The sequence below is a fragment of the Ambystoma mexicanum genome, chromosome 2p (assembly GCF_040938575.1).
Source record: "Ambystoma mexicanum isolate Mex_15411 chromosome 2p, UKY_AmexF1_1, whole genome shotgun sequence".
NCBI classification, from domain to species: domain Eukaryota; kingdom Metazoa; phylum Chordata; class Amphibia; order Caudata; family Ambystomatidae; genus Ambystoma; species Ambystoma mexicanum.
The window spans coordinates 1,476,082,878-1,476,108,044 of NC_090923.1; the positions used below are offsets into that span (position 1 = coordinate 1,476,082,878).

The 25,167-nt window shown below is 45.1% G+C and overlaps 1 protein-coding gene across 5 annotated transcripts in view; it reads left to right on the forward strand.

Annotated features, from left to right (window-relative positions):
* LOC138567645 (zinc finger protein 583-like) overlaps positions 1–25,167 on the forward strand; it is a 441,626-nt gene that overhangs the window by 171,584 nt on the left and 244,875 nt on the right. For 4 of the 5 annotated variants that reach the window (XR_011302266.1, XM_069646113.1, XM_069646111.1 and 1 more), the window contains exon 4: positions 6,990–7,103. The exons of the other annotated variant lie outside the window; for it this stretch is intronic. Coding sequence is in view for 3 of the 4 variants with exons in the window: in XM_069646113.1 (XP_069502214.1) it covers positions 6,990–7,103 (114 nt within the window). In the remaining variant the exon portion in view is untranslated. The remainder of the gene's footprint in view (positions 1–6,989; positions 7,104–25,167) is intronic. 5 annotated transcript variants of the gene reach the window in all.

Here is a 25,167-nt window from a genome sequence, read left to right on the forward strand (position 1 = left end):
CCCTAATTTTATCCATTAGGGTTGCGGGATTGAGTCAGTGCTAGTGTCTCCTGTGTATGTCATGTAATTCACTGCATTGGTTTGATCTTACCGGAATTATGGAGTCTTCAGTTTTCCCCCTCTGGGGAGAGATTGCCTCTTCTGAACTTCCGGGATCCCTTCACCCTCCTTCTTCGAGCACCTTGGGTATGCCACTCTCGATCTTCTCTTTGTTTCTCGTCTCGCCTCGGTTCTTCACCTGGAGAGCCAAGAAGGTTGTGGATGCATGCCTTTATCTCTTTTTCGGATCTTAGTCTGTGTCTGGTTCCTTCATATTCAAATGTTAGGGAGAAGGGGTAGCCTCATCTATATCTGATGTTTTCCTCTTTGAGTTTCTTAGTGAGGGGGCCACACATCCTCCTGAGGGCTAGTGTCAGAGAGGACAAGTCCTGATAAATCGAGATCTGCGTACCTCCCAACGTGATCGTGTCACACTTTCTGGCTTTATCGAGGATTTGGGCTTTGTCCCGGAAGCGGTGAAATCGGTCCAGGACTGATCGCGGTCCTCCCGAGGGGCCCCCTGCTCTATGGATCCGCTCCGTGATTGGTTCGTCCACGTCATCATCTGCCGTTAGTAGTTCAATAATGTTGTGGAGTGTCTCCTTCAAGTCCGTTTCTGTTTCGCCCTCTCTTTCCGGGATTCCAAAAAATGCGGATGTTGTTCCGTCTCTCTCTGTTCTCTAAATCATCAAGCTTAAGTTTGAAATCTTCTTCCCGGCGTTCCAATTCTGTCATTCTCTGGTCAAGCTGTGCCTCGAGAGTGTCAATAGAAGCTTGGTTGTTCTCCACCCCTTCAAGTCTGTCTTCCATACTGTCCAACCTCTGAGTGATCCTGTCTATTTTGCCTCCTATATTGGTGCCCAAGATCTTTATTTCACCCAGGAGGGCTGCGATATCTCCTTTCGTTGCCGCGGGTAGGTCATTTCCCGTGGTGAGGTTGTTTGCCATTGTCGGTTAAGTTAGAGTGGGAAGAGTGGGGGTGTAGGCGAAGTGCAGGAGCTTGTGCTTGAAGTTCATACAGGTCTTTGATGGTGATGTCTTGATTCCTGCAGAGCGACAGGCAGAGGAGGCACACTCCCCTGGTTTGGGGGCCTTACCCTCTATACTGGTCCGTTACAGGGCACATAAACTGATTCCCTCTTGGGAGTGGTGGGTTGGTTACAGCGTTAGGTTTAGATATTGGGGTACACTGCTGGGGAGATGGCGGCAAGGGTGTACATGGTTCTTATGGTTGAAGGAGGCACACGCCCTGTATCCTGGGGCCGTACCCCCCGTCTGGTGTGGGTTCTGTTTAGCAAGCGAGGTGTACCACCAGAGGATTCTCGGGGCTCGGGGTATCTCGTGCGTGTTCTCAGGAGGGCAACAGCACTATTCGGGTCAATATTCGCCGTCCATGTGGTGGGGGGTTCACGTCCTGTAATCTGGGGCCTCACCCCCGATTTGCCTCGGATGTTGTGAGGGTCTTTCCGTATTATACTTCGGTGTTGAACTGTTCCAAGGGGGGCGTCTTATGCCGAGGTTCGGGGCAAGGCCTCTTTGTTGTGGCTCTAGTTGCCGGAATGTTGGTGGGGGTTATCCTGTTCACCTCTGCTAATAGTGGGTCTGAGGTGCTTTGTAATTTAGTTGGGCTTCACGGATCGCTTTTGGAGTGCGCGTGATGTGCCAGTAGGGCTCTTTTAGCGGCAGCAGGAGGCCATCCAGTGTCTTCCAGGTGTCCAGTCCGTGGGGGCAGTGAGGTGTGGGACTGATAGGTCGGGGGCTGGGGTAATTAGCTCCACGTCCCTGGTCACCGTGGGTGCGCCTCGCCTCTGAGGGTGAAGTCGAGTGTGCGTGGTTTCTCCACGTTTGGCTCCTGGGTGGTCTGCTGGTGAATCGGGGTGGGGGCTTCCTCTCAGGGTAGCATGGGGTGCTTTAGCTCCGTTGTACAGTCAAATCCATTCAGGGTCAGGGAGTCGCGGTGGGTTGTGGGGGGGGGCCTGGGCAAGGCGCCGAGTCCCAGACTACTCACAAGGAGTGAGCCCGCGGTCTCCATCTGATGCGGTCCGGGGGTGGGGGGAGAGCAGATGTCGCGTGGGTTCACACTGTGTGTGTGCGGCTGCTGATCCGATGCCGTGGGGGGGGCGGGCAGCAAACGGGTCTCGCCTCATGTTGTGGATGTTACACCGCTCAGTGCTAGACAGGGGAGGCCTCCGGAGCGGGGTTTTGGGTGGATCCAAGGCTTGGGCACCCACCTGTTGATGCCGGTTTTCCATTCAGAGTTGTGGTCATGGGTGGTCGCGTATACTCCGTCTGCGGGTTCGCGGCACGGGTTTCGCCGGCAATACTCCGCAGCACACGTGTGCTTGGTTGGTTTCACTTTCGCCTTGATTCAGGAGGCCGTGGCGATTCAGGAGGCCGTGGCTTGGAACTCGGATTTTGCTGGGATCCCAGGTCCGTTTTCGCTCGAGGTTTCTCCCAAAGCTCGGGGAAGTATTCCCACTGCAGCCTCACGCTCTTCTTTCAGCGGGGGGGTCCAAAAGGAGGGGGCTCAGTCCATCTTTCGGGGCAGCTGCAGCAGAGCTCACGCAGAGTTCATGGATGTCTCTGCGCCCCCTGGTGGCCCCCTCCTAGGACTGTTTTTTAACCTGGTAATCAGTGGTGGGCAGTTCGCAGCTACATCTTGGAATCGGGTGGCCCTGTCATTTGTGCATGGTGATTCCACCATGGTTCCCTGCAGATGGCATGTGTTTATTCTGCCTGCTTCCTACTGCTGCTGACTGTCCCATCCACCCGTGAGTATGTGGTAAGCTCCTGATTGCGTTGGCGATCCTGTTTTAATCTGCGGAATGCACACTTACTCATGCTTTTCTCCTGAACCCCCTCCATGCTCACGACCGGTAACTATGAATTGATCCAAAAAATATATGCCATCCTGACTTGAACATCTTCATAAACTGTGTTTAGGGGGCATGTGTGGCAAAACTACACAAACTGGGAATGGGGCAAAGGCCCTGGGGAAACCAATTTATACTGTCACTGATAGCCTCAAGAACATAGCAACTTGAGAGAAGGTTCAAAGGTTTTGTATTGACATTTCAGCAAAGGGCCGCACTACAAGCCATCCCGCTTTCTATTATCTCCCTTAGACCTTTCCTGCCCTAGCCCATGCATCCTTCAACCACAAATGGTTGATAATAGATCAGTTACCACGACTATCTAAAATTCTGTCTGACTGGATGTGATGGCCGAAAGGCAAACACCTTTTCTCTCTAACTCCTGCTGCAAATTTCTAGGTGGATCCTAGCCAACGGCCCCACACAAATCAAAATGGTCTCCAAATACCCAGGTTGCACTTGCCCTTTCATTTCAAACCCTTGTACTCCTCGTCCTGAGGTTCTGTCACTTTCCTCTCTCTCCTATTCTCCTTCCTACTGTTCCTCCCACTGTCACCCCCTCTCTCCCTCACACTCTCTCTTTTCTCCTTCCAATATTCCTCTCTTTCTCTCTCTTTCTCTCTTTCTCTCTCACTTTTTCTTTCTTTCTCTCTCTTGCTTTCCTCTTTACCTCCACCCTCAGGTCTTACTATCTACTACTCTCTACTCCCATCACTCTTTCCAACACTCTTCTCCTTTTACTCTCTACTACACTTTTCTCACCACTACCCTCTACTAAACTCTCCTCTCCACTGCTCTCTACTATACTTTATTTCCTGCTTCTCACACTACATTCTGCTATCCAATGCTCTACTACACTCTCCTCTCCACTATTCTGTACTACACTCACCTCCCCACTGTCTTCTGCTACTGTTCTTCCTCTTCCTGCTACTCCATGCATTACGCTCCTCTCTGACTAGTCACATTCTACTATGTTCCACCACACCCTCCTACTACACTCCACCCACACTTTCTCAACAATCACCTTCCTTTCACTCTGTCACCCTTCTCAATAACTCTGTCACCATTTTACCCACTCCCCTTCCACTCACTCACAGTAACACACTCTCACACCCAAGTACCACTTTTTCTCAGAAACTAATACCTCACTTTGCACATGCTCTTAAAAATTCTCCTCCACACCCTGCTGCACCGTACTCCCTCTGCCTCATCTCTTGGTCATCCTTCTCCTCCCTTGACCTCATCTGAACAACCCAGACTGTCCTGGCCGCACTGCCCCTTTGTCATCCTCCCCCTGTTCTTGCCATTGGCTTCTACTGTTAGCTGATTTGCCGAACTAACCGATGCCTTCTTTCCCCCAAGGGCTGGATTAGTCACCAAATGACGTAAAACAGGCCTTAAGCCGCACACCTTTTTACCTGTTTGTCCGATGGTGTTTGGAAATGATGGCATGCTGAAACAAAGTAATTTCTGGATCCTTGCCCCCCTCCAGCTGAATGTCTGCAATGCTGCTGGGATGCACATTGCTCTCTTCAGCCACTAGGCTTGCTGGTACGCATAGCGCAGTGGAAAAGAGAGAAAGAAGACTGACGAGCATGATGCTCAACGGGTATAGAGAAAGAGTTCATGGTACTCGACATATTCATCCAGATACAGGTAGAAGAGACAGAGGGCCTCATTCTGAATTTGCAGGCAGAGCCGTCAGAATACTGTCAAATGTAGATACCGTTTCCGGCACTCACAATGCCGCCCGATTCCGAGTGCCAGAGTAGCAGTGTAAATGCCCATTCATAGAGACCTATAGCATGCCATGAGGGGATTTGCTGTCATTACCAGCACCGGCTTTTCTTGCTGGTAGGGCGACTGCCTTACCTCCAGCTTTTAGCTTAGATCCCTTGACTAGTTGTTTTAGGTGAATTGATGCCAATTTAGAAGTTAGTAATGTTGTTGTGTGTTTATTGAGACAGTCCAACAAGATGTTTAAATCTTACAAAATGGTGATGTGTGTATGCTTTAGGATACTGTTGGCTATGGAGTCGCAAGGCCTCATTACATGGACGGCGGTGGACCAAGGTGCTATTAGCACCTTGGTCCATGCCTGTAAAATACCGGCACCGCCTTGGTGGAAAGGGGAATTACCGCCCTATTCCAAGGTTGGTGGGGCGGTAATTCCCCCTTCCCCCATTGGCCTTCCCCATTCCCATTTTTGCCCCATAGGGCATAAGGGGAATGGGGAAGGTGCTAATTACGGCACCGCAAATTGCGGTACCGTAATTAGCTCCCTGGTCCCTTTGCGGGTTGGTAAACCCTTACCGCCTACCGTGTAATGAGGCCCAAAGTCTGTAAAATGTGTTTTGTACTTTTAGTCAGAGCATGAAAAACAAGATAGAGTGGTGATGTGGGAAATTGAGTTTTTTGAGAGGAGGCAGTCACAACCTGCAATAGATTAGCCAGTAGCACTTTTTATATTAATGCTCTCTAGGTACAGTGCATCTCCCCCACGTTTGTAGAGGCAGTTCTGTTGGGCTTTTTTATAGGGCTGAAGCATTATTTTGTGTATGACCAGTTTACAGTGGACTGTTAGCTATGTTTCTGTGAGGATGAGCAGTTCTATGTTGCCTTGGAGGAGAATGTTGCGGATATCTGTGGATTGTTTTGGTAGCAAGCATGTGCTCACTAGGAGGCAGGGTATTTTGGTGTTGGCTGAGAGCAAATATTCTTAATGGTTGGAGTAATGCATGTGACATATGCGGAATGGGCAGGGCAGTGATAGTTTTGTGTATTTGATGACCAATAGGAACAGGGATGAGAATGGCTGCCTATAAAACGCAGCTGGTAGTTTGCAACTCCCTGTTTTCAGTCAGAATTATGTTGGGTTTTTGTTTGTCATTTGTAGGTTGGATATGTGGTCTCATGGTGAGGTTGATGTTTTGTGCGGAGGAGTGCGCTTTCTTTGTAAGCAGTCTTGCGGCAGGAGTTAGTTACAGTCCATGGTTGGCAGAGCTTGGGAGTTCTATTTTCTTTGAAATTGACTTTGTTTTTGTTGAGGGTTCATCAGTGATTGTGCTCGTTTTGTGCCCAGGGGTTGTAGGTAGGTTATACTTATTTGGTAATCAGATGGTTGTCATTGTATGTTGTTTAGTCGGGTGGAGTTTTTGTCATTGTGGGCAATTGTTATATCTGTTATTGTTGCAGACCTGTACAATTGCATATTCTATGGAGGCTGTGAAGTGAGGAGCTATAGTCCCCTTTTCCTAGGGTTGGGTATAGGAGTAGATGAACACTGGGTATTTTGTATTTTCTTGGGCTTGGTGGTAATGTAGTTAGTTTTTTTTATTGATTATGGAAGTAGTTAAGCTATTGACCTAATGCTTTGCTGTGAGTTAATGTGGTAGGGGGTTGTGACAGACTTTGGATGTTAGAAGTGGTGTGTTCATTTTGATGAAAGTGGATATTGGACATACTTATGTTATGCAGCGTGTGGTTTATGAAAAATGGCGAGTTGTGGTACTTGGCGATGGTGGGAAGTTCGATGAAAGACATTTTATTTTTTAGGCAAGGTTATGGGAGGTTGTTTTTGGCTTGTGCCTTGGCAAAAGTGGAAGTTATAGATTGAGGGGTTTTGTTTTTGGTGGTTGTTTTGGGTGATGTCTGTTTTGAGAGGGTGGGAGGATGGCCGGAATTTAGTCAAAAGTAGGTTCTAGTGGAGTGTGCGATGTGCAAAGCTTGAATTAAAAGTGTTGGAGAGCTTGATGTTTGTAGGTTGGTGGTGGTTTTTGGCAATAAACGGATTTAAAGTCTGTTGAGGGTGATTTGGGGTATATGCTGATTCATTACAACAGTTTTGTAAATGGTGATGTTCTTCTGTGTAAGGCTGTCTCGACATTAGATATTTGAGCTTGGGTTACCTGAAGATTTGGTGGATGGCAGAACTCTGCCACTGTCTGAAATTAGTTATCGTATTAACTTACACATTCTGATCTAAATCCAATTGTTGTGAGTAATATTTTTAATTTAAAACTGTAATCACACTTATTACGTTGTGAAAAACGGACACATTCAGTATTTGTTCTACAGGACCTCCGTTTCTTCATTCAAAAACTAATTTGAAGACAGACGAAGACCCAGTTTCTATAGTCATTGATGACCTTGGTGAAGAAGTTGGAAAAAGCAGCATAGACTCCAACTCAGGTAGGCTTTTAGATTCTTGCAGTGATGCCATTGAATGTTAACATACACATTCTCATAAGTCATACATCCTCCTAGCTATATATTTCCTGACAATAGTCATCATAAGAAATTTCTTTTCATCATGTTACTTCTCCCCCTTCTTAGATACATTACAGGGATTACTCAGTGAGAAGCCTCCTTGAAACTTGTTATATGCACCTCCTGTATCCATCTTACAATACTTGGCGGCCTACAATATCTACATAAATGTCTCCATGTAACAAACTTCTAATACTTCTGCAGTATCCTTAATTTTCTTATTAGAGACTAGTCGTGACATCACTACTTGTAATTAGAAACTGACAATACAACTGTAATAGATTATTACAGTTGGGCTGTGACATCACAATGCTTCATGCTTGAGTCAGCACAAAGAAGAATTCCAGCTTTCACTACAGCACTTCATTGAACCGCTGACTAGCTTTTCAAATTTCTTGCTTCTGAAATGTCTTTCTCCGACACATTAAAGCCATTAATTAGTACTAAGCTCTTTATGGTAGTATATTGACACTGCTGGCGTTTTGTCACAGGAGAATCTCCATGTTATCATTTTCTTCAAATCACAAAACGTTTTTTAGATTCATTTTATTAAGCTGCTTAAACTATTTTTCGGCAACACATTAGAAGCTGCATATGAGTATTTTAAAACCAAACATATTGTACACTTAAATGTATCAACAACTGTGGCCAGGTGTTAAAGGGAATGTCACAGTGCAGCCAGGCCTCCAGATAAGTTTCATACCAGGCCTTTTTACGCATGAAAATCTTGTAAATACATCTTTATTATTTTCCTGTGTACATTTAAACTTACGTTAAGAGCAGAGGGTAGTGCAAAGGTCAAGTTACTTGACAGAAACCAGAACGCTTCTTTTGATTTTTATCTACATGGATGTAATTGCAAGCCATAGAGAAAAGCCTCTGGAACAGAATGTATTTCTCTGAAGCCTTTCAAAAAAATAAACTGCACACTGTGATAAAAGGAATGGTTTCTTTCCATTCGGCTTCTGCTGTGTTGTGTGTAGATGCTCATGGAGCAAACAGAAGCACTGTGCATATTTATTTACCTAGCATTTTAGGATTGTATAATTAATAAGATAGAAAACTAAGTTGCAATTGAGAATAAATCTTTTGTAACAAAATATGCTTTTTTCCCAGTGAAAGCAAATCAGTATTGCACAATTGTATTATTCAGAGTTCCTGTGCTCTGTGCAGAGGCAGAACATGTTTACACTTAGGGCTTTATCACAAGTTGGGCGGTATTACTGCGGGTTGTCGTCCACGCTAATAGCGTTACCGCCAACCTGTCCGGCGCTATTAGCGCCGGATCAAGGGTTAAGCTGTAACTGTAATTCCTCATTCCCCATTGGTTCCTGCACGGTCTAGTTTACATCCATTCAACCTTGCGGGCATTGAGGTACTTTTCTATAAATGGTCAGGGGCAGGAGAGTCCTTTTTCAAGGGTGAGTGATTGTCATTACACCAATCACAGGTGTTATAGCCTCTCAAATCTTCAAGACTACAATTAAAATATCCAAAATCTGACTCTCCAGGAAGTGCAAGCATTGTTAAAAAACAAAGAACTGAAAGATACATTTGTAATTGAAATAGAAACTCAGCAAAACCTGTCTCTGTGATAGTCCAGATAGCTATTTAACTTTATGTAGCGCTTCATACATGGTTCGTCCAACATCGATGCACTGTGATTATTATACCTCAGTCAATACTCTGGTTACTGACCGCTGAAGGATGTTAGCCACGAAGATACTCAGCCGGTTCAGCGCTCGTTGCTGCGATCTGTGCGTGATCTGTAGGTTGCAGGTTCGAATCCCGGCAAGGCCAACTCAGCCTTTCATCCTTTCGAGGCTGATAAAGGACTACCGACTTCGGTTTAATGATAATTGTGATAAATATGTTCTATTTACAGTGCTTTGCCAAAAGCGCTATATAATTAATGATTTGACCATGAGATTAGGTATAACATTTAGCATGGAGTCCCTTGCCTCTCTGCACTGTTGTATCATAACATTGGAATACCATTAGAGCTTGAGGAAATTAGGACTTTCATTGACCATCAAAAGACAATTCTGCTATTGGACCTCAAACCACACAATACAATTCATGTTTGCTTTAATATGAAATTGGCTAGGCTTTTGTGTTTTCAACTTTTAAATATATACAGGAGAGATGAAATGGCCAGGCCTTAGAGAAATAATGAAAGGTGTATTCTGTCACAATGCAGAAAGCTGCCGCATGGTAATGATTTCCATACAGTTTGCACAAGTCGGCTGGATGTTACATACATTTTATTTTCTTGTAAAGGAGAAAAGTCATTTTTACTCTCTTGAAATCACATTTACTCTCAAAGTTTAAAAATAGGGAGTAAAATACTCCCACCTCAAAATCTTATCTGGAGCACTGAGCCTTGTGTTATGAAATACCCCCTACTTTACACAAAAAGGATATTACCAGTCACCTTCTGCCTCGTTCCTCTATTTAGTCACAGACCTCTTGTAATATCCTTATAGCACATGGTATAGGTTATTGTATACCATATATTACAGGTCCATTCCTGAAGGAAGAATTGCATTACTATTATTCCTACATTTAAGTTGTGAGATCACAGTGGCTCCTCTCACAGCAAGCAAACAAAAGGAGTGAGTGCTGGAAGGTCTTTAATTAATTCTAACCTCTGGCGTTGCTCTGGGCAACCCTCTAGACTAGGCGCCTGCAGCCCGCGGCTCTTGAGATCTGCTGTACTGTTGCTACCATGATCCTTCACTATTGGCTGTGCTGGCTAGGGTTGTTGGGAGTTGTAGGCCAAAACGTTTGAAGAGACAAAGGTTGTTGACCTCTTCTCTAGACCATCGTTCTTCAGCCTTCCAAGCAGTTACAGAAAGCGGTAAGACCATATGCAAATCAGGCGTTGTTCCACCCCAAAATGGGCAGTACAGCCAAACGGCCTGGTCATATACCTTTTGCACGAGATCACAAGAAACTCCAGACAAGTTTTCTTCGGCCTTGTTAGGGTTCATTAGTGAGGCATAGCTTGGATCTCAGAGCCAACAGACTGTGTTTAAGGCAGCTCCCAGCAGAATTCCAGCTGCTACTTAAACACCTAAAGATAAGCGATTTAGATTCCTTTCTTTTGAATACATTTTTTTGCCAAGTCACAGTCATTAGTTGTTAAATAGGGAAACATTTATGGTAGTAGACATTTCAGTATTATTTTTGTTGATTGAAGTGCATATGGTTTAATCAAACATTTACACTACACAAAATGAAAACACATAAAAAACAATACACAATAACCCAACATACATATTAAATATCAATACACACAATCAAATCACAGTTAAAAAAACATCAATGGCATAATTAAGATACTTAAAATACAAACATTCATTTAATTACTCTTATTACTTAAACAATTTTCCAGATATGTGTTAGGGAGAATTCTCAGAAATGTGCTAATTCCCTCCACCCTAGAGACCCCGCAGCAACTTTGCTGGATTTTGAGGACATGATTTTTTTAACCTGGAGAGAGTGTGACACTTTTCCCCACTGTCTCATGTATTTCAATGTGATTTTGTACACTGTATTTCTTTTGGTTGTGGAGTCTGACAAACTCCATAGGCATCATCATTTACATTGTGTCACACAGCTCCTTCAGTGCAGTGACACAGGGAAGTCTTTCAGATTTTCCAAAGGTTTAAATACCTTCTCTTGGTTCAACTACTGTTTTAGTGAAATTGACTTTACTTACATTTGTAACGTTCTAGACCCAGCACACACTATCTTACAATAGGGTGCTGGAGGGGTTACCTAGTATCCCCTTTGTCTAGCTTCTAATCTAACATTTTTTATGTTACCCTTTTCTCACTGAGAGGTGCAGTAAAGCACCTAAGGGTGCCATTTTTGTCAAAATGGCCCCATTCCTTTTTTTTCACCATTTCTTTGTGGAAAGGTCCTTCTTGAGATTTACTCTGCGCGCCAAACCAGGTTTGGTCCCATTGTTCGCTTTGCCTTTGACGGGATTCACGAGTGAAGCCCACCTCTGGCTCCGGGATGTTTGAGGTAGGCAGGAAGTGAGGGAGGTGCCCGAAACTCCCTGTGCTTAGTATCCTAGGAGACCCAAATGCACTCTGTGATGATTGGCAGGCTGACTGTCCGGCAAGGACAGCCACCCTGCTGGGTGACTGACAGCTAGGCTGGAATGAATGGGAGAGAACTGAATAAAAGGCGAGTCTTTTGGCTTGGAAGGCAGAGTCGACCACTAGACGAAGGAACCGAACAAGAACTTGAAGAGGATGCCTGCTGCAACTCCTGGACCGTTGGTTTGCCTGGTGAAGCCCTGCTGCAGTGCCGAAACGCCAAGTTCGCATCGACAGAGAAGCCCCTGCAACGACGACTTCTCCCCTTGAGTTGGTGGGACCAATCAACTCCAAAGTAAGCCACCTGGACATCCATCTCGGAGCTGGTTGAATTTCCACAGAGTTGCTGCTGGAAACCGTATAGCCAGAGAGAGGAACACCAGGTTGTGTGCGTTGCTTTTAAGATGGCCAAGAGCTCCAGGAAGATCCTCCGGACTCCCAGGAAGCTGGACTGACCAAGCCTGAGCCCCCTCAACAGAGTGCGGGACCCCAGAAGCAAGGAAAGTCCATCTCCACAGCCAGGAACCAAAGTGTTGCTATTTGCGGTAGACACGAGGAGCTGAAACACTGAACAGCCACTGAAAGTGAAGTTTGCCGGTTGCAAGTTTTGACCGTCCCGGTGCGTTGCAGGAGTCCCCCGACGTCCTCCCTCTTGTCCCAACGACTGAGGCCCAGGAACAGTGAGACCTGCAGAGCTGTAAATGAACAGGAGTCATCTGCTGCAACTTTTCTTCATCTTTAAAGGTACTGTACAGAGTCTGAGAGAACTTACCTCTTGCTGTAGAGTTGCTTTCATCTTCTTCTACTCACATGTCTAATCAGCTTGTGGCCCAACATTTGATTCTTCTTTTCTTCAAAGACTTCTAAAACATTGTGCAAAGACTTTTCCATTTACCTACCAGAGGTGCTTCATCCCATATAAGACTTTGGCATATTGACTTTGGCTTAGCCTATTGTATTGAATGACTCTTTCTGGGGGGATCCAAAAGTATTTGCCTGCTTCAGAATATTTGTGGTCTCTTGTATGTTCTAAATAATCTTTTCCTTTGACATCGTACCCCATGATTCTAAATACAACAGTGATATATTAATGTCCCCAGCACCCTAGCAATTGAAGTCACCTGAGGGTGTAGGTAGTGTCTGTGGGCCATCCCAAAGGGGTATCTACTGATTTAGAGATATTAAGAGTGTGTATTTCATGAAGTGTATTTGAGTGTTACTGTTATATCGCTCGCTTCCGAAGAAGGCTTATTCTAACTGACTGATAAATAAATGAATAATTGTTTATTCAAGAAACCTTGAGTGTAAGAGTTTATTTGAATACTTGTAACTGTAAATCTCGGTGTAACTCCACTACAGCTCACATTGACCCCTCTTGAGATAAGGCTGGCTGCTCAACACGCTACCAAAACTGCATAGTACAAGCTTATACCAAAGGTTGGGTTTCCTATACCTGTAGTTAGAGTTGTTTTTAGTGTTCCCAGAGGGTACTGCACACAAACTTTGCCTAACAATATGATACGAAGTCCCCGTTATTACTAATGACTTGGCCATATAAATACAGGACCAGAATTGATTTGTATATATTTGCAAACATTTAATTTAACCTTTCCAATACTCCGGAGCTAATACTGTGCACTCTGTTAAAATATCCCTGCCAGTTTCAATGCCTCCCTTAAATAATCAACACTACCTAGCTTCATATGGAATGGCCTGCCAAGCCCCGGCATGGGACAAAGTTGGCAGAACATTAAAGCCCAACCTCCATAAAAATCTTCTAAGTGCAGCACTGCTAGTCTTAGTGATATAACTACAAGGCTTAGACAGTACACAACTGTGAGCAATATATTCACAGTAATTCTTTTTACAAGCAAGTCCCGCCAAATTTGTAGATTGGTCCCAGTCTACTGCTTTAATTTTTAATTTCCGCATGTATTCACTGATGTTAATAGAGTTAGATACATTTTGATTAATTAACATAAGAAATTCTGTACTAGGATTTTAAAGCTCCTGGTGAGCCCGATAAATTAGATTTGCCCGAGTGTTACCAGGAATCTGACCAAAAAAGGTCCCATCCGTGCCATTAACTTATAATAATGTGATATAAAACGTACAATGCGCCACTCTCCAAAGAGTCACAAGAGAAATCAGGCCTAGTTCACACCTTATTGCTTTGATCAGTAAGCCAGAATAGGGCACCATATCTTCCCATCAATCTTGTTAAGCCAACACATGTCTCTCAGACAATACCTCTAAACTATACATTATGCCTGGTATGATGCCAGTTTTATAAATCTGCAGGTAGCCTTCAATGGAATGGCCACCCTTACGAGCTAAATAACCCCTAATCACTACTAATGTTTTAATAGTTTTTTGATCCAAATTGTTTTAATAGAATTACCCCACAGGATAATTAGTAACCAGCATACAAAGGTGTACATAAGAATTAACAACTTCAATGGGGTCAATATGTTATTAATAGCAATACATTCTGCAACACTTACTCCAGATTAGGAACACTTTATTTAAAAAAAAAATGATATTAAGATTATTACAAATCGCATATTTATAAACTGCATCCAACGATCGCTGCAGGCCTATTGGGGTTCTATCCTATAGCACTGTGTCGTTAGCATAAGATAGGCATGAGATTGATTCTTCCTGTCCAAAAATAGGTGAGATTACAGTGCTGGGCTCTGATGTGAAAGTTGGAGACCTGAATCAATGCTGTTTTAATAGAGTTGTAGCCGCAGAAAGCAGTTGGATTGTGTCAGATTATTAGTCTAAAGGTAGCTGGTGATCTGATTAAAGACAACCTTTGTTCAAGGACTTTAGAGTAGTGGGGAATAAGAAGGATAGGACATCAATTAGCTAGATTGTTATCATCAACAGAGTTTTTTAATAATGAGCTGAAGATTGTCAATTTTGAAGTAGGCGCAGAAGATTCCCCTTGTGAGAGACAGGTTAAGGAGGGATGCAAGATCGAAGCAGATAAGAGGTGACATGGACTTGATGTTTGAGTAGGAGACAAAACCACATGGCTTGGTATTGGTTGGCTTTGAAGAGGATTGGCACTAGTTCAGCAGGTGAGGTAGGCAGAGCCAAAGGAGTAGATGTGGGAGAGGAATCAGAGAAGGATCTAGGAGGTGGGGGGGGGGCAGTTGGAGTGTCAGATTTTAGAGCTCTTGAACAAAATCACGTAGACAAATCTTGGCCTCATTACGAGGTTGCAGGTATCCTGGCTGGATTACGAGTGCCGGTAAAGGAAGCTAATCCCCATTCCATGGGGGGGTAGGGGGATTTTCCGGTATTACCGGCACCAATACCCGCTATTTATGCCGGTAGGGTCCATCTCTGGGCTGGAGGTAATTCATGCCACCCCACCGGCTAATCCTGTACTTTGCTGGTGCAGAAATGTGCCGGTATATGTACAAACTGGCACATTACTTCCATACCTGCAAAATCATGAGGCCCAAAGTCATTAGCAGACAAAGAGATGGAGTGAGATAAATGACAGGGAAAAGCCAGTATGACTTGTAGGGTAGAGGAGAGTTTGTCGGAGTAGAAGCAGAGCAAGGAGATAAGGTTGGTGATGTAGGTGAACTTGCCATCATCCAGAGCAGTCGATAGAGCTGTGAGAGTGGCCTTATAAAGGATCAAGTTTTAAAGTTTTGTCCATGATTCTTTGGAAAACAGCAGTCGCTGAAGCCAATCCATACAGCATGCGACAGAAGTTAAAAGCTCCAAGCATTCTCACAAATGTTGTAAGGTGTTGGCTTTGATCTGACAATGTCACTTGGTGGTAAGCTGAAGACGAGTCAATTACACTAAAGGTTTTAGCCTCACCTAACGTGGCTAACGTTTCAGCAATATTAGGCAATGGGTGCCTATCTCCCCAGGGGTTTTTATTGACACCCCTCAAAACGCACACACCCTCAATTTGCAATTTACTCATGGCCACCAGTACTACTGGCAATAACCATTCCGAACTTTGGATTTCCTTGATCATACCCTGTTCTGACATTCTGTCCAGTTGAAGTCTTACATTTTCCTTCATACTATGTGCCCCTTGCCTGATTACAGGCACTGATCCTTTTTTCAAACTGTGAAAACTTTAGGAAATTGTTGTATCCAGATATCTGTAACTTCTGACACTGATATTGGCTCATCCGGACATGCCTGCTTTTGAATGTGGTCAGAGTGTGCTTTTAGCAACTTCTCTTTGCCAACGGCCCTGCACACATGTTCACTCTGAGTCTTGGCCTACAATATTGTGGCCACTTGCAGTTGTGTTAATTAACAGCCTTGAGCCTCCAGACCTGGGAGAGAGGCACCAGTGCCAGGCAGCTGACTTATCGCAGACCCACATCACAAACCTTGCCTCGTGGTCACATTACCCAAGGAGTGATGGATACTCTAGTATCCAGCTTGAGTGAACATGCAGTGGAGGAACTGCAGTATCCCAGCACTGTTCGGATGCAAAGCACCCTCTACCCTATCCTCGGTTCTACTAATGAGGTTATCAGGCAGGTAAGGTAGCAGCTACTTTTTTCTTCAACTTCGGGAGCAGCTTATGGGATAACCCACCGGCAACACCTCTCCCAATCGTCTCAGCTCATGTCCTCGTCACCACATTCAAACTCCCAACATTCCCACAGAACCCAAGCCCCTACACTTTGCCACTCTGATAATTTCCCATGCTGTTTTGCCACGCTGTTTTGCCACTCTGATATTGTCACACTGTCCTACCTTGCCACTGTGATATTTGTCCATACTGATACTAGCCCAGACAGTCTGCCACCTCCATAACTCAATCGTTTAGATAATCTACTACTTTTGATAGCTGTTCACTTAGGCACCCCTCAGCTAGAAGATACACACACCCTGGTTCTCCTTAAAGTGCCCTACCACACTATTTCCACCCCTGAATAAAGGTTCCCACTCACCCCCTGCATTACTAACCAACGACTGGCAAGCCACAGGGACACTGAGCATTGGCATACTTGGACACTGGGATACTTAGCCTCAGGAAGTTCTTGGTCACAAAGATTCTCGGCCACAGGACCACTTGGCAACTCGGGTAAATAGTCACTGAGCTACTTGCCAATCTGGGACAAATGACTACTGATATAATAGCCCACTATTCGACAAACTAGCAATGGTAATACCTGCCCTGCCAATAAAGTGCCACTCAAATAGTACTAGCCACAGGGACACTGGCTGATCTGGACTACCTGCCATGGTAATACCTTATTACACGTAACCTAGCCCATTGCAATAGCTGCCATTAGCTCTTCTTTCCCATCTAGATAATTCCTAGGAATTTGTTTTTGGATAAATAAAACAAAATAAGGATATCCCAAACCCAAATAAGATATAGACAACCACCCACATAATGCTCAGCGAAATTCCTCGATCACGGAAAGACCGACAGACAAGAATTACTGATAAAGGCGCAAGCTCCAGCTAAGAAAACCAAACACTTCTTAATGGAAAAGAGCCCTTTTGCGACATCACGACTGAAAATCGTTCTATGTCTCACGTTACCTATTTGAATACAAACTGTTGCATACTGTCGAGCAATGATGCGCTAGTCACTGGCCGACCATCTGTCAGACCTACACCTATGCCACACTGACACAACCTACGCCGACGCTGACTGACGTCCGAATAAAAGCAGGACCCCAAAGCCCACACAGGCGAAGCCTGCGCAGGCTAAGGGCGTGGTGGTGTGCGCCGCGTGTGCGCTAGTCGCTGGCCGACTGTCGTCGGGCCTACACCTATGCTGCACTGATGCAACCTACGTCGATGCCCGTCTGATGTGTGACTAAAAGCAGGTCCCCGAAGCCCACACATGCGAAGCCACGCAGGCTAAGGGCTTAGTGTCGTGTGTCGCAAGTGCGCTAGTCGCTGGCTGACCGTCCATCGGGCCTACACCTATGCCACGCTGAAGCAACATATGCCAACGCTGACCAACAGCCTAATAAAAGCAGGACCCAAAGCACACACAAGCGAACCCAGCACAGGCTAAAGGCTCAGTGTTGCGCTGGGCGACCATCCGTTGGGCCTACGCCACGCTGATGCTGACCGACGTCCGAACAAAAGCAGGACCCTGAAACCCACACAGGTGAAGCCCGCGCAGGCTAATGGTGCAGTGTTGTGCACTGCAGGTGTTAGCCTCTGATGGTGTTGCACCATCACAAGATGACCCTTGACTTTTTTCTGCTCCATTGGCTGACAGAACCCATCTGGTTTCTTGAACAGCATGTGCCTCAGTTTCTCTGCAGTTGTAAGGTGTGCCTGACCTCTTGAGGCGGGCCTGAAAAGTCTGGACATTGTCTGCACCTGTCTCTGCTTCAACTGTTTGCTGCCAAGCCACCTTGTGAGTTTACAGTGCATTGTGTAGTGCCTTGTCTCCTTTACCTCTCTCTTCCTATCCTGTGTCTTCTGCTTTCTATGGTGCTCTCTATTTAACCTATTTACTCTAACTGATACTCTATCACCTCTCCTACCTCCCTCTCAAAGCCTGGAAGAAAAAAGTTCAAAAGGGGCCTCTTGGTCTTCAATCCAGGCATGCCCATCGTGGCCACCTACGTCAATGCTTCCTCCAGGCAGACTGTCACTAATATCCTCTTTGCTGCTCCCTCTCCTGACCTATGACTCCACATTTGGTCTCTGTCCTCTCTCCTTTCTCTTCATCTCTTACTAATCGTGGCACTAGATGGGAAGAACTCCTGGTTGGCTTTTCTTCTTCCAGGTGCATCATTAATGTTTATCACAATGGCACTGTCATCGTCCAGGGCTCTAAGCCCACCCTTCTTCTTCCTTTTTGATAGTCGTCTTCTGTCTTTTATCAACTTCCTCCCTTCTCATGCCACTCCTCCTGTGGCCTCCCCCTCGTCCCGTCTCCATCTCCGACTGGCATACCATGTCCCTGTACCCCACCTCGGAAGACCTTCAAAGGTGGTAACCAGCTCTATCTAGCCACCCTCAACTCTCACTCTGCTGTCAAACACGCTACTGATATCTCTCTCCTCTTCAAAGACTTCTAAACCTCACAGAGACTTGGTTCACTGTCACTGCTTTTGACATTCTCCTCCATGATGGCTACACAATCCTCTCCAATCCCATGCCTATCCGGCCTGGAGGTGGAATGGTCCTGATCTTCCCTGAGTGGATCCCTGCCATCATCATTCCTAATCTGTCCTATTGCTCCTTTGAATGCCTCATTTGCAGGCTTGGTGTCTCCCCTATCCTCTCTTTGACTATTGCCACTATCTACAGACCCCCTGTACCGATCACCCTCTTCCTCTCAGAGTGGTCTGATCTCACTACTGCCCTTTTGCCTCTACCTCTAAACATCTCCTCCTTGGTGACTTCAATATCCACCTTGACTCTTCTGAGGAGACCTAGGGACTCTTCTGCAACCTTTGCAACACTATTTCCCTCACCATTCATCCCTCTGGCACGACACACTCTGCTGGGCATACTTTGGATGCTTTCATTTCTTCTGACATTCCTATCTCTACCCTGCTCACTACGCCCCTTTTTTGGTCTGACCATTCCCTCCTGCCTTCTCATCTTGATCTCTCTGGTCCTATTACTCGCCTCCACCTTCACTGCCTGTCTCCTTTGCTGTCAACGACTGCTGAAGCGAGTGTCTGCTGATGCCTTTGCTTCCACTTACACTCCCCCCACTCCTGCCTCTGACTCCCTCACTGACTCTGCTATTGCTAATATTCACCTCTCTATCACTAACACCCTTGATACTCTTGCTCCTGTCATGAGGATCTGTATAAAGCCTGCCTCCAAGCTTAACACCTGGTACGATTCTGACTTACCCTCTCTGAAATGCAAGTAACTGATCGGAAATGGCAGGCTTCTGACTCATCCTCTGACAAACTGACCTGTCGCCTGCTTCAATGGCAATACAGACTCTCGATTTGTTCTAAGAAGAGGGCTTGCATCCAAGCCGATTCCTCTCGGGGACTCTAATAACTCTGGCGAACTGTTTAAAATCTGCAAGGAACTCGCCAATCCTTCTGTAGTCTCTTCTCCCTTACCACCCTTATCCCTCTGTACATCACTGGCCCCCCATTTCCTTTCCAAAATTCAGGACATTCTGTCCTCACTCTCTTCTCCCCCCCTTCATCTCCCCCCTGCTCACATACCTCCCTTCCCCTTCTCTACTTCCCTCCTCTTTCTCGCATTTTGCACCGGACTAGGTCTCTAGACAAGTCCTCTCTCTCTATGAAAGTCTCCTCCAAAAAGGTGCTCCCCTGCTCTTCCAGAACTATCAAGGACACCATTTCCTCCATTGTGCCTTCCTTGGCTGACTTCCGCAAACACTCATTTGCCGCTGGCTCCTTCCCTTCACCCCTCATGCACCCTGTGTGCACCCCTCCTAAAAAAGACTTCAGTTGACCCCTCCTGCACTGCTAACTATCGCCCAATCTCCTCTACCCCCTTATTGGGCAAACTCTTGGAGAAGCTGGCCATCTCCCAATGACCCAACACACTGAATCAGTTGTCTCGCTCTGTGACCACTAGTCAAGCTTCAGATCAGCCAGAGGCAGGGAAACTGTTCTTCTGAACACCTGTGATGATTTGCTCTCTTACTTAGACTCCAACTCACCTTCTGTTCTTATCCTCTTGTATCTTTTTTCTGCCATTGACACAGTCAATCATGCCATCCTGATAAATCGGCTCTGTGACACTGCTGTATCACTGGCCTGGCACTTGACTGGCTGTCCTCCTCTCCAACCGACTTTCCCAGGTTCAACTGGGCCTTTTTCTCTCCCATATTTTTCACTCCACCTGCAGTGTACCCCAGGGCTCTGTCTTCTCACCGTGGCTTCTTAACATCTGTCTGCCCCTTTGGCACCCTTGATCTCCTCCTTCTCTCCCCACTTCCAATGCAATGCTGCTGACACTCAGCACTAGTACCTCTGTATGCTGTGCATTTATAGTATGTTCCCCCTCAATTGCAAGACAATCAATACTTTGAAAACAGTTTGTCAAGGTGATCTGTTACAACTGTCAGTATACTAACCTTAGACACCACTAGTAGAAAATGTGTTTTTGCTGGACTTTTTAGTATTTGTGTTTTTCTAATTATCAAGCTTTTTCAGTGTGTGAGGTGCCTTGTGGAAAGCACCCAACACACATCCATGTGTTAAAAATGTATCGATTAAAAAATGTGTTTTTACTTTGCCTACTCTTTGAAAAATGTTTGTTCTATGTGAATTCCAGATGAATGAAATAGATAATCTATCAGTATTCCTCCCCTTGTTCCTGATCTAATTCGAAGGTGGACTAAAACAGGGGTAATTGAGCTTTGTTTGCATGTTCTTGACACTTGCTGAGAAGGCCCACTATCAGCTGCACCTCCTCCAAGACATTATACCTTTTCCTCACTTTCCCCCAGAAACTAAATGTCTCCAGATCTCTGGTTCTCTCTTGGCTTGACTACTGCAACAGCCTCTTTCTCAATCTTCCTGCATCTTCTCTTCAGCTAATCCAGAACAGGACTGCAAGACCTATCCTTGGCCTCAAGCCCAGGGACCGCATATCTCTAGCCCTAATTTCTCTTCACTGGCTCCCGGTGGCTGCTAGGATCACATTCAAGACCCTCTGCATCATCCACAATGCCTTCTGGGGCCTGGGACCTCGCGATATCCAACTCTCTCTCTCCCTACATATCTCCCTTCTAGAGACCTTTGCTCTGCTACCTCCAACTCTCTGCAACCCAGACGCTTCTCTAAGCAAAGAGTGGATGGTAGATCTCTTTCTTCTGCAGGAGCCTCCCACTGGAATTGTTTCCCTGCCCATCAGAAGGCTTGAGCCGGATCACCTTAAATTCCGGAAGCTCCTCAAGACCTTCCTTTTCTCCTCCTCTTTCACACTCCCGCTCCCCTGTTAATGACCCTCATTCTGCCTCTGCAACTGGTTGCATGGTTCCCGCAGAGTACCGCAGGGCTTCAGACCCTCCCCCCGCCGGTCCCTGCATTTTTTTGCGCTTCCTGGTGGCACTTGTCCTCTGGCCTCCCTGTTGCACTCCCCCCCAACCCTTCCTCACCCATGTCCCTCCCACCTTAGCACTTCTTCAAACCACCACTTTACCCCACTCCCTTTTCTGTAGCACTTCTTGTTATGCACTTGCACATCTGAATGTCACAAGGCCTACTAGGACCTTTATTGTTATTCTCTGCCCCGTTCTCCTCCCTTTTTTCCTTGTGGCGCTTTGAAACACCTTGTTGTATAAGCGTCTTACAAATAACCAATGAATAAATTAAATTAATTTAAAAAACACAATCCAAAGACATCTCAATCACACAGAGAGAGAAGAAGCAAACACAATGGATGGTCCAAACGAGGATCTAAGAACTAGCATAAAACATCCTACCTTAAAACACTGTTCATCACCAAAAACTGTTGAGACAACACAATTCAACGCTTCAAAATCACAGCCACACGCAAAGACAACTTTGACCCGACACACAACCTACTCAATGAAGAACTGGATACAACAAAGGTTCATACCACAACCAACTACAGGACTGAATGATCGCCTTATCGACACAACCCCCAAAGGACACACTAATCCCAGAAAACACAAAGATTCACTGCAACTTAGTCAACCGCAGATCAATGTCAAAATGCAGCACAGAGATCCACACATCCTTTTCCTCACAGAAACCTGGCTAATGGAGGACTTCAAGGTCATTCTAGACAAATCCCTCCTGAACAACTTCAAACAGAAAGGCCAACCGAGAAGGAGTAGGCAGAGGAAGCCTACCCGTGACATACAAAGATCATCTAGACATCACAATGGCATCACCATTAAATAGCTTAAATTGTGAATCACTCTTCCTCAAGCTAAATCTGGACCATCAAACCATTCTTTCATTGCTACGCGTCTGCAGACCGCCCACATAAAACTTGCCCTTCTTCTTCACAGAGGCATTTGTAGACATCATAACTAGCATCGCTATAGAACTCGACCACCTGATTATACGAGGAGATTTCAATGTCTGGCACAAACAGGAAAAAGCCAACTCTGCCAAATCACTCACAACGCAACTATCAACAATGCATCTACAACAGTTAGTGACAAGAGAAACCCAAACAGCAGGGCACGCTTTGGATGCAATCTTCTGCAACAAAAACCTGGCTACGACGGCACCCCCAATAGACGTTCTCTGCAGCGACCACCTTAAGATACCTTTTGTGATACACGCTCCAAGGACAGTACAAATCATCCACTTAAATCTAATTTCAATTCAGAAAAGAAACTGTAAATCCCTCAATACCATAGACTGAAATCCACAAAACCATCAAACGCTCTACTGGAGACACTCCCAACAAAAGAAAAAATGGAGACAATCCAAAATCACGGAAGTTCTAGATGCTGTTGCACCGAAGAAACGTTTGCCCCCTGCCAAAAGAAAATGGCTGACACATGGTTTACACCTCACCTCAGAGATCTGAAGAAAACAAACTGGAAACTGGAACAAACATAGAGGAAAGACTACAACAACTGTACATAATTGCATACCATAAACAAATACAGCTCTACAACGTTGAAATCCTCAAAGCAAAAAAATTGCGCTATGCCTAACGCATCTCAAAAACAAACAACACACATAAAGAGATGTTCAAAATTATCAATGAGTTAAGAAATCTGACAGGTTGCAATAATGCCCTGACTCCTTCACAGAAATTCTGTGATGACCTTTCATAACCATTTTAAAAAACAAAGTCATAAACATCCAAGAAGTCATCAACACTATACCCAACGACTTCAGTAACAATATCACCAATGATACAACTTCAGAGGCAAGCACAATATAACTACTTCACACCGATCTAGATCAAAAAACTTCACCAAACTAGTGAAGGAAAGCAAACATCTTCAGCAAAGAGACACCTTCAGAGTATTTCCGCAATTTCATGAACCACTTAGGGCCCAGATTAAACCACTTTTTAAAGATCTCTCAGAAAACACAGACAACCCCACAATTACTGTCCTATATAAAAATCTCTTACCCAGGAAAACCCCTAGAAACCTACGTATATGGACAAATCCTGACACATGTAGAAACGGCCACCTACTAAACCAGGCACAAGTCAGCTTCAGGCCTATGGGAGGGAATGTATGAACACTACTCTCCATCTAGGATGGCCTAATGATAAACTCAGACTGCAACATGGCTTCCTCACTGATAATACTGCTCCTTCCAGGGGCTTTTAACACAGCCAACCATGCAACCCTCATCAAAAGAATCAGAGAAATAGGGAGAAGCAACACTGCACCACAGTGGATAAAATCCTTCCTGACAGAAAGACTGGATTTCACCAGGTTACCACCCTTCTGCTCAACATCACACACACCCATCTGTGGATTTCCACAAGGCTTGTCCCTCTCACCACTAATCAACTGCCTCTCTGAAATCAGCGGATGGATGAGCAGCAATAACCGCAAACTCAACCAGGACAAAACTGAAATTATGATCATGCCTAATAACCTCTCCATAAAACAACACATACAATGGCCTACCGAAATGGGAAACAGACTGGAAGCATCCGAAGTAGGTCAATATCTCATAACATTAGGACACCAATTCAATGCAGTAGTGAAGAAATGCTTCTTTCATCTACACACAATCAAACGGATACCACCCTTTCTTACCTTCCCACACAGAACACTGCCCACCATGTCCCTCATCATGTCAAGAATTAACTACAGCAATAGCATCTATCTTGAAATGCTGAACTACTGCAAAAACAGAATGCAGCAGCAAACTATTCCTCAGACTCTATAACAGAGCATATCACACCAGCACTAATATGCTACTGTGCAGGCTACGCCTTCTAGTTAAAGTACTGCAATGGCCTGTATATGGTAGTTGAGCTTTATAAATAACCCCAAACATAACATTACTGGCATTCGTTACTGTGAGGCACCTTTTCAGTTTGTTGTTACCACCACTCTGATTTAGGTACATTAAGGGTGTCAGTAAGAAAACCTTCACAGTAACAAGTCATATCTCCTTCGAATTGGATAAATTAGGGAAGAGTAACAAAGACTGTTTCGATTGTTATATCTCCTTGTTTTATATACAATATATATTCAATGAAAAAACTTTGTTAAAGGGACCTTATGGTTTATTTGCACTAATAAAAACCTATGAAATTCAGTGAAAAAACTTTATTAAAGGGACGTTATAGTTACTTTGGACTAATAATAACCTATCCATATTATGGCTACAAGTAAAACCGAAACCCCCCAGAAATTTGCCAGTTATGGTAAGCTAAGCAACCATAACTCGCGCCACCACTGTGCACTGCTAGGGCTAACACCCATGACATCAAAGATGACATCACAAATGTCATTGAGTGGCGCCAAAGTTATAAGCCATCCAAAAACTGCTTTTCACCAACCCTGTAATGCAGAAATGGGTACAGATGTTTTAGGACATCTGAAGTGTCCGCGAACACCACAGGACTGTCCCAGGACATCTGGAGTGTTCGCGGACATTCAGGGATTAAAATCACCCATTTTATGGCTTCTTATGACCATATCCCATCCCATCCTCATCATCCCACCTCCCCAGAGATTGTTTGTTGAGTTTGACAAGAGCAATGTTGTTTTTTTTTTTCTCTGCTTCGGTGTCCGCGGATACCGGCAAAAGTCAGCGAATTCAACATGGCGGGCGTTTCAGGAATACTGACGCATTTCATGTTTTTCTCCATCCAATCAGCAGGCGCGCCCAATGTCCGCGGCCTTCAAGTCGCCTGATTAGCCAATTAAGTGACAGTCCGCGGACCGAACATGGAAATGGGTCTGCGGAGCCGAGCCAGATATCGCAAAT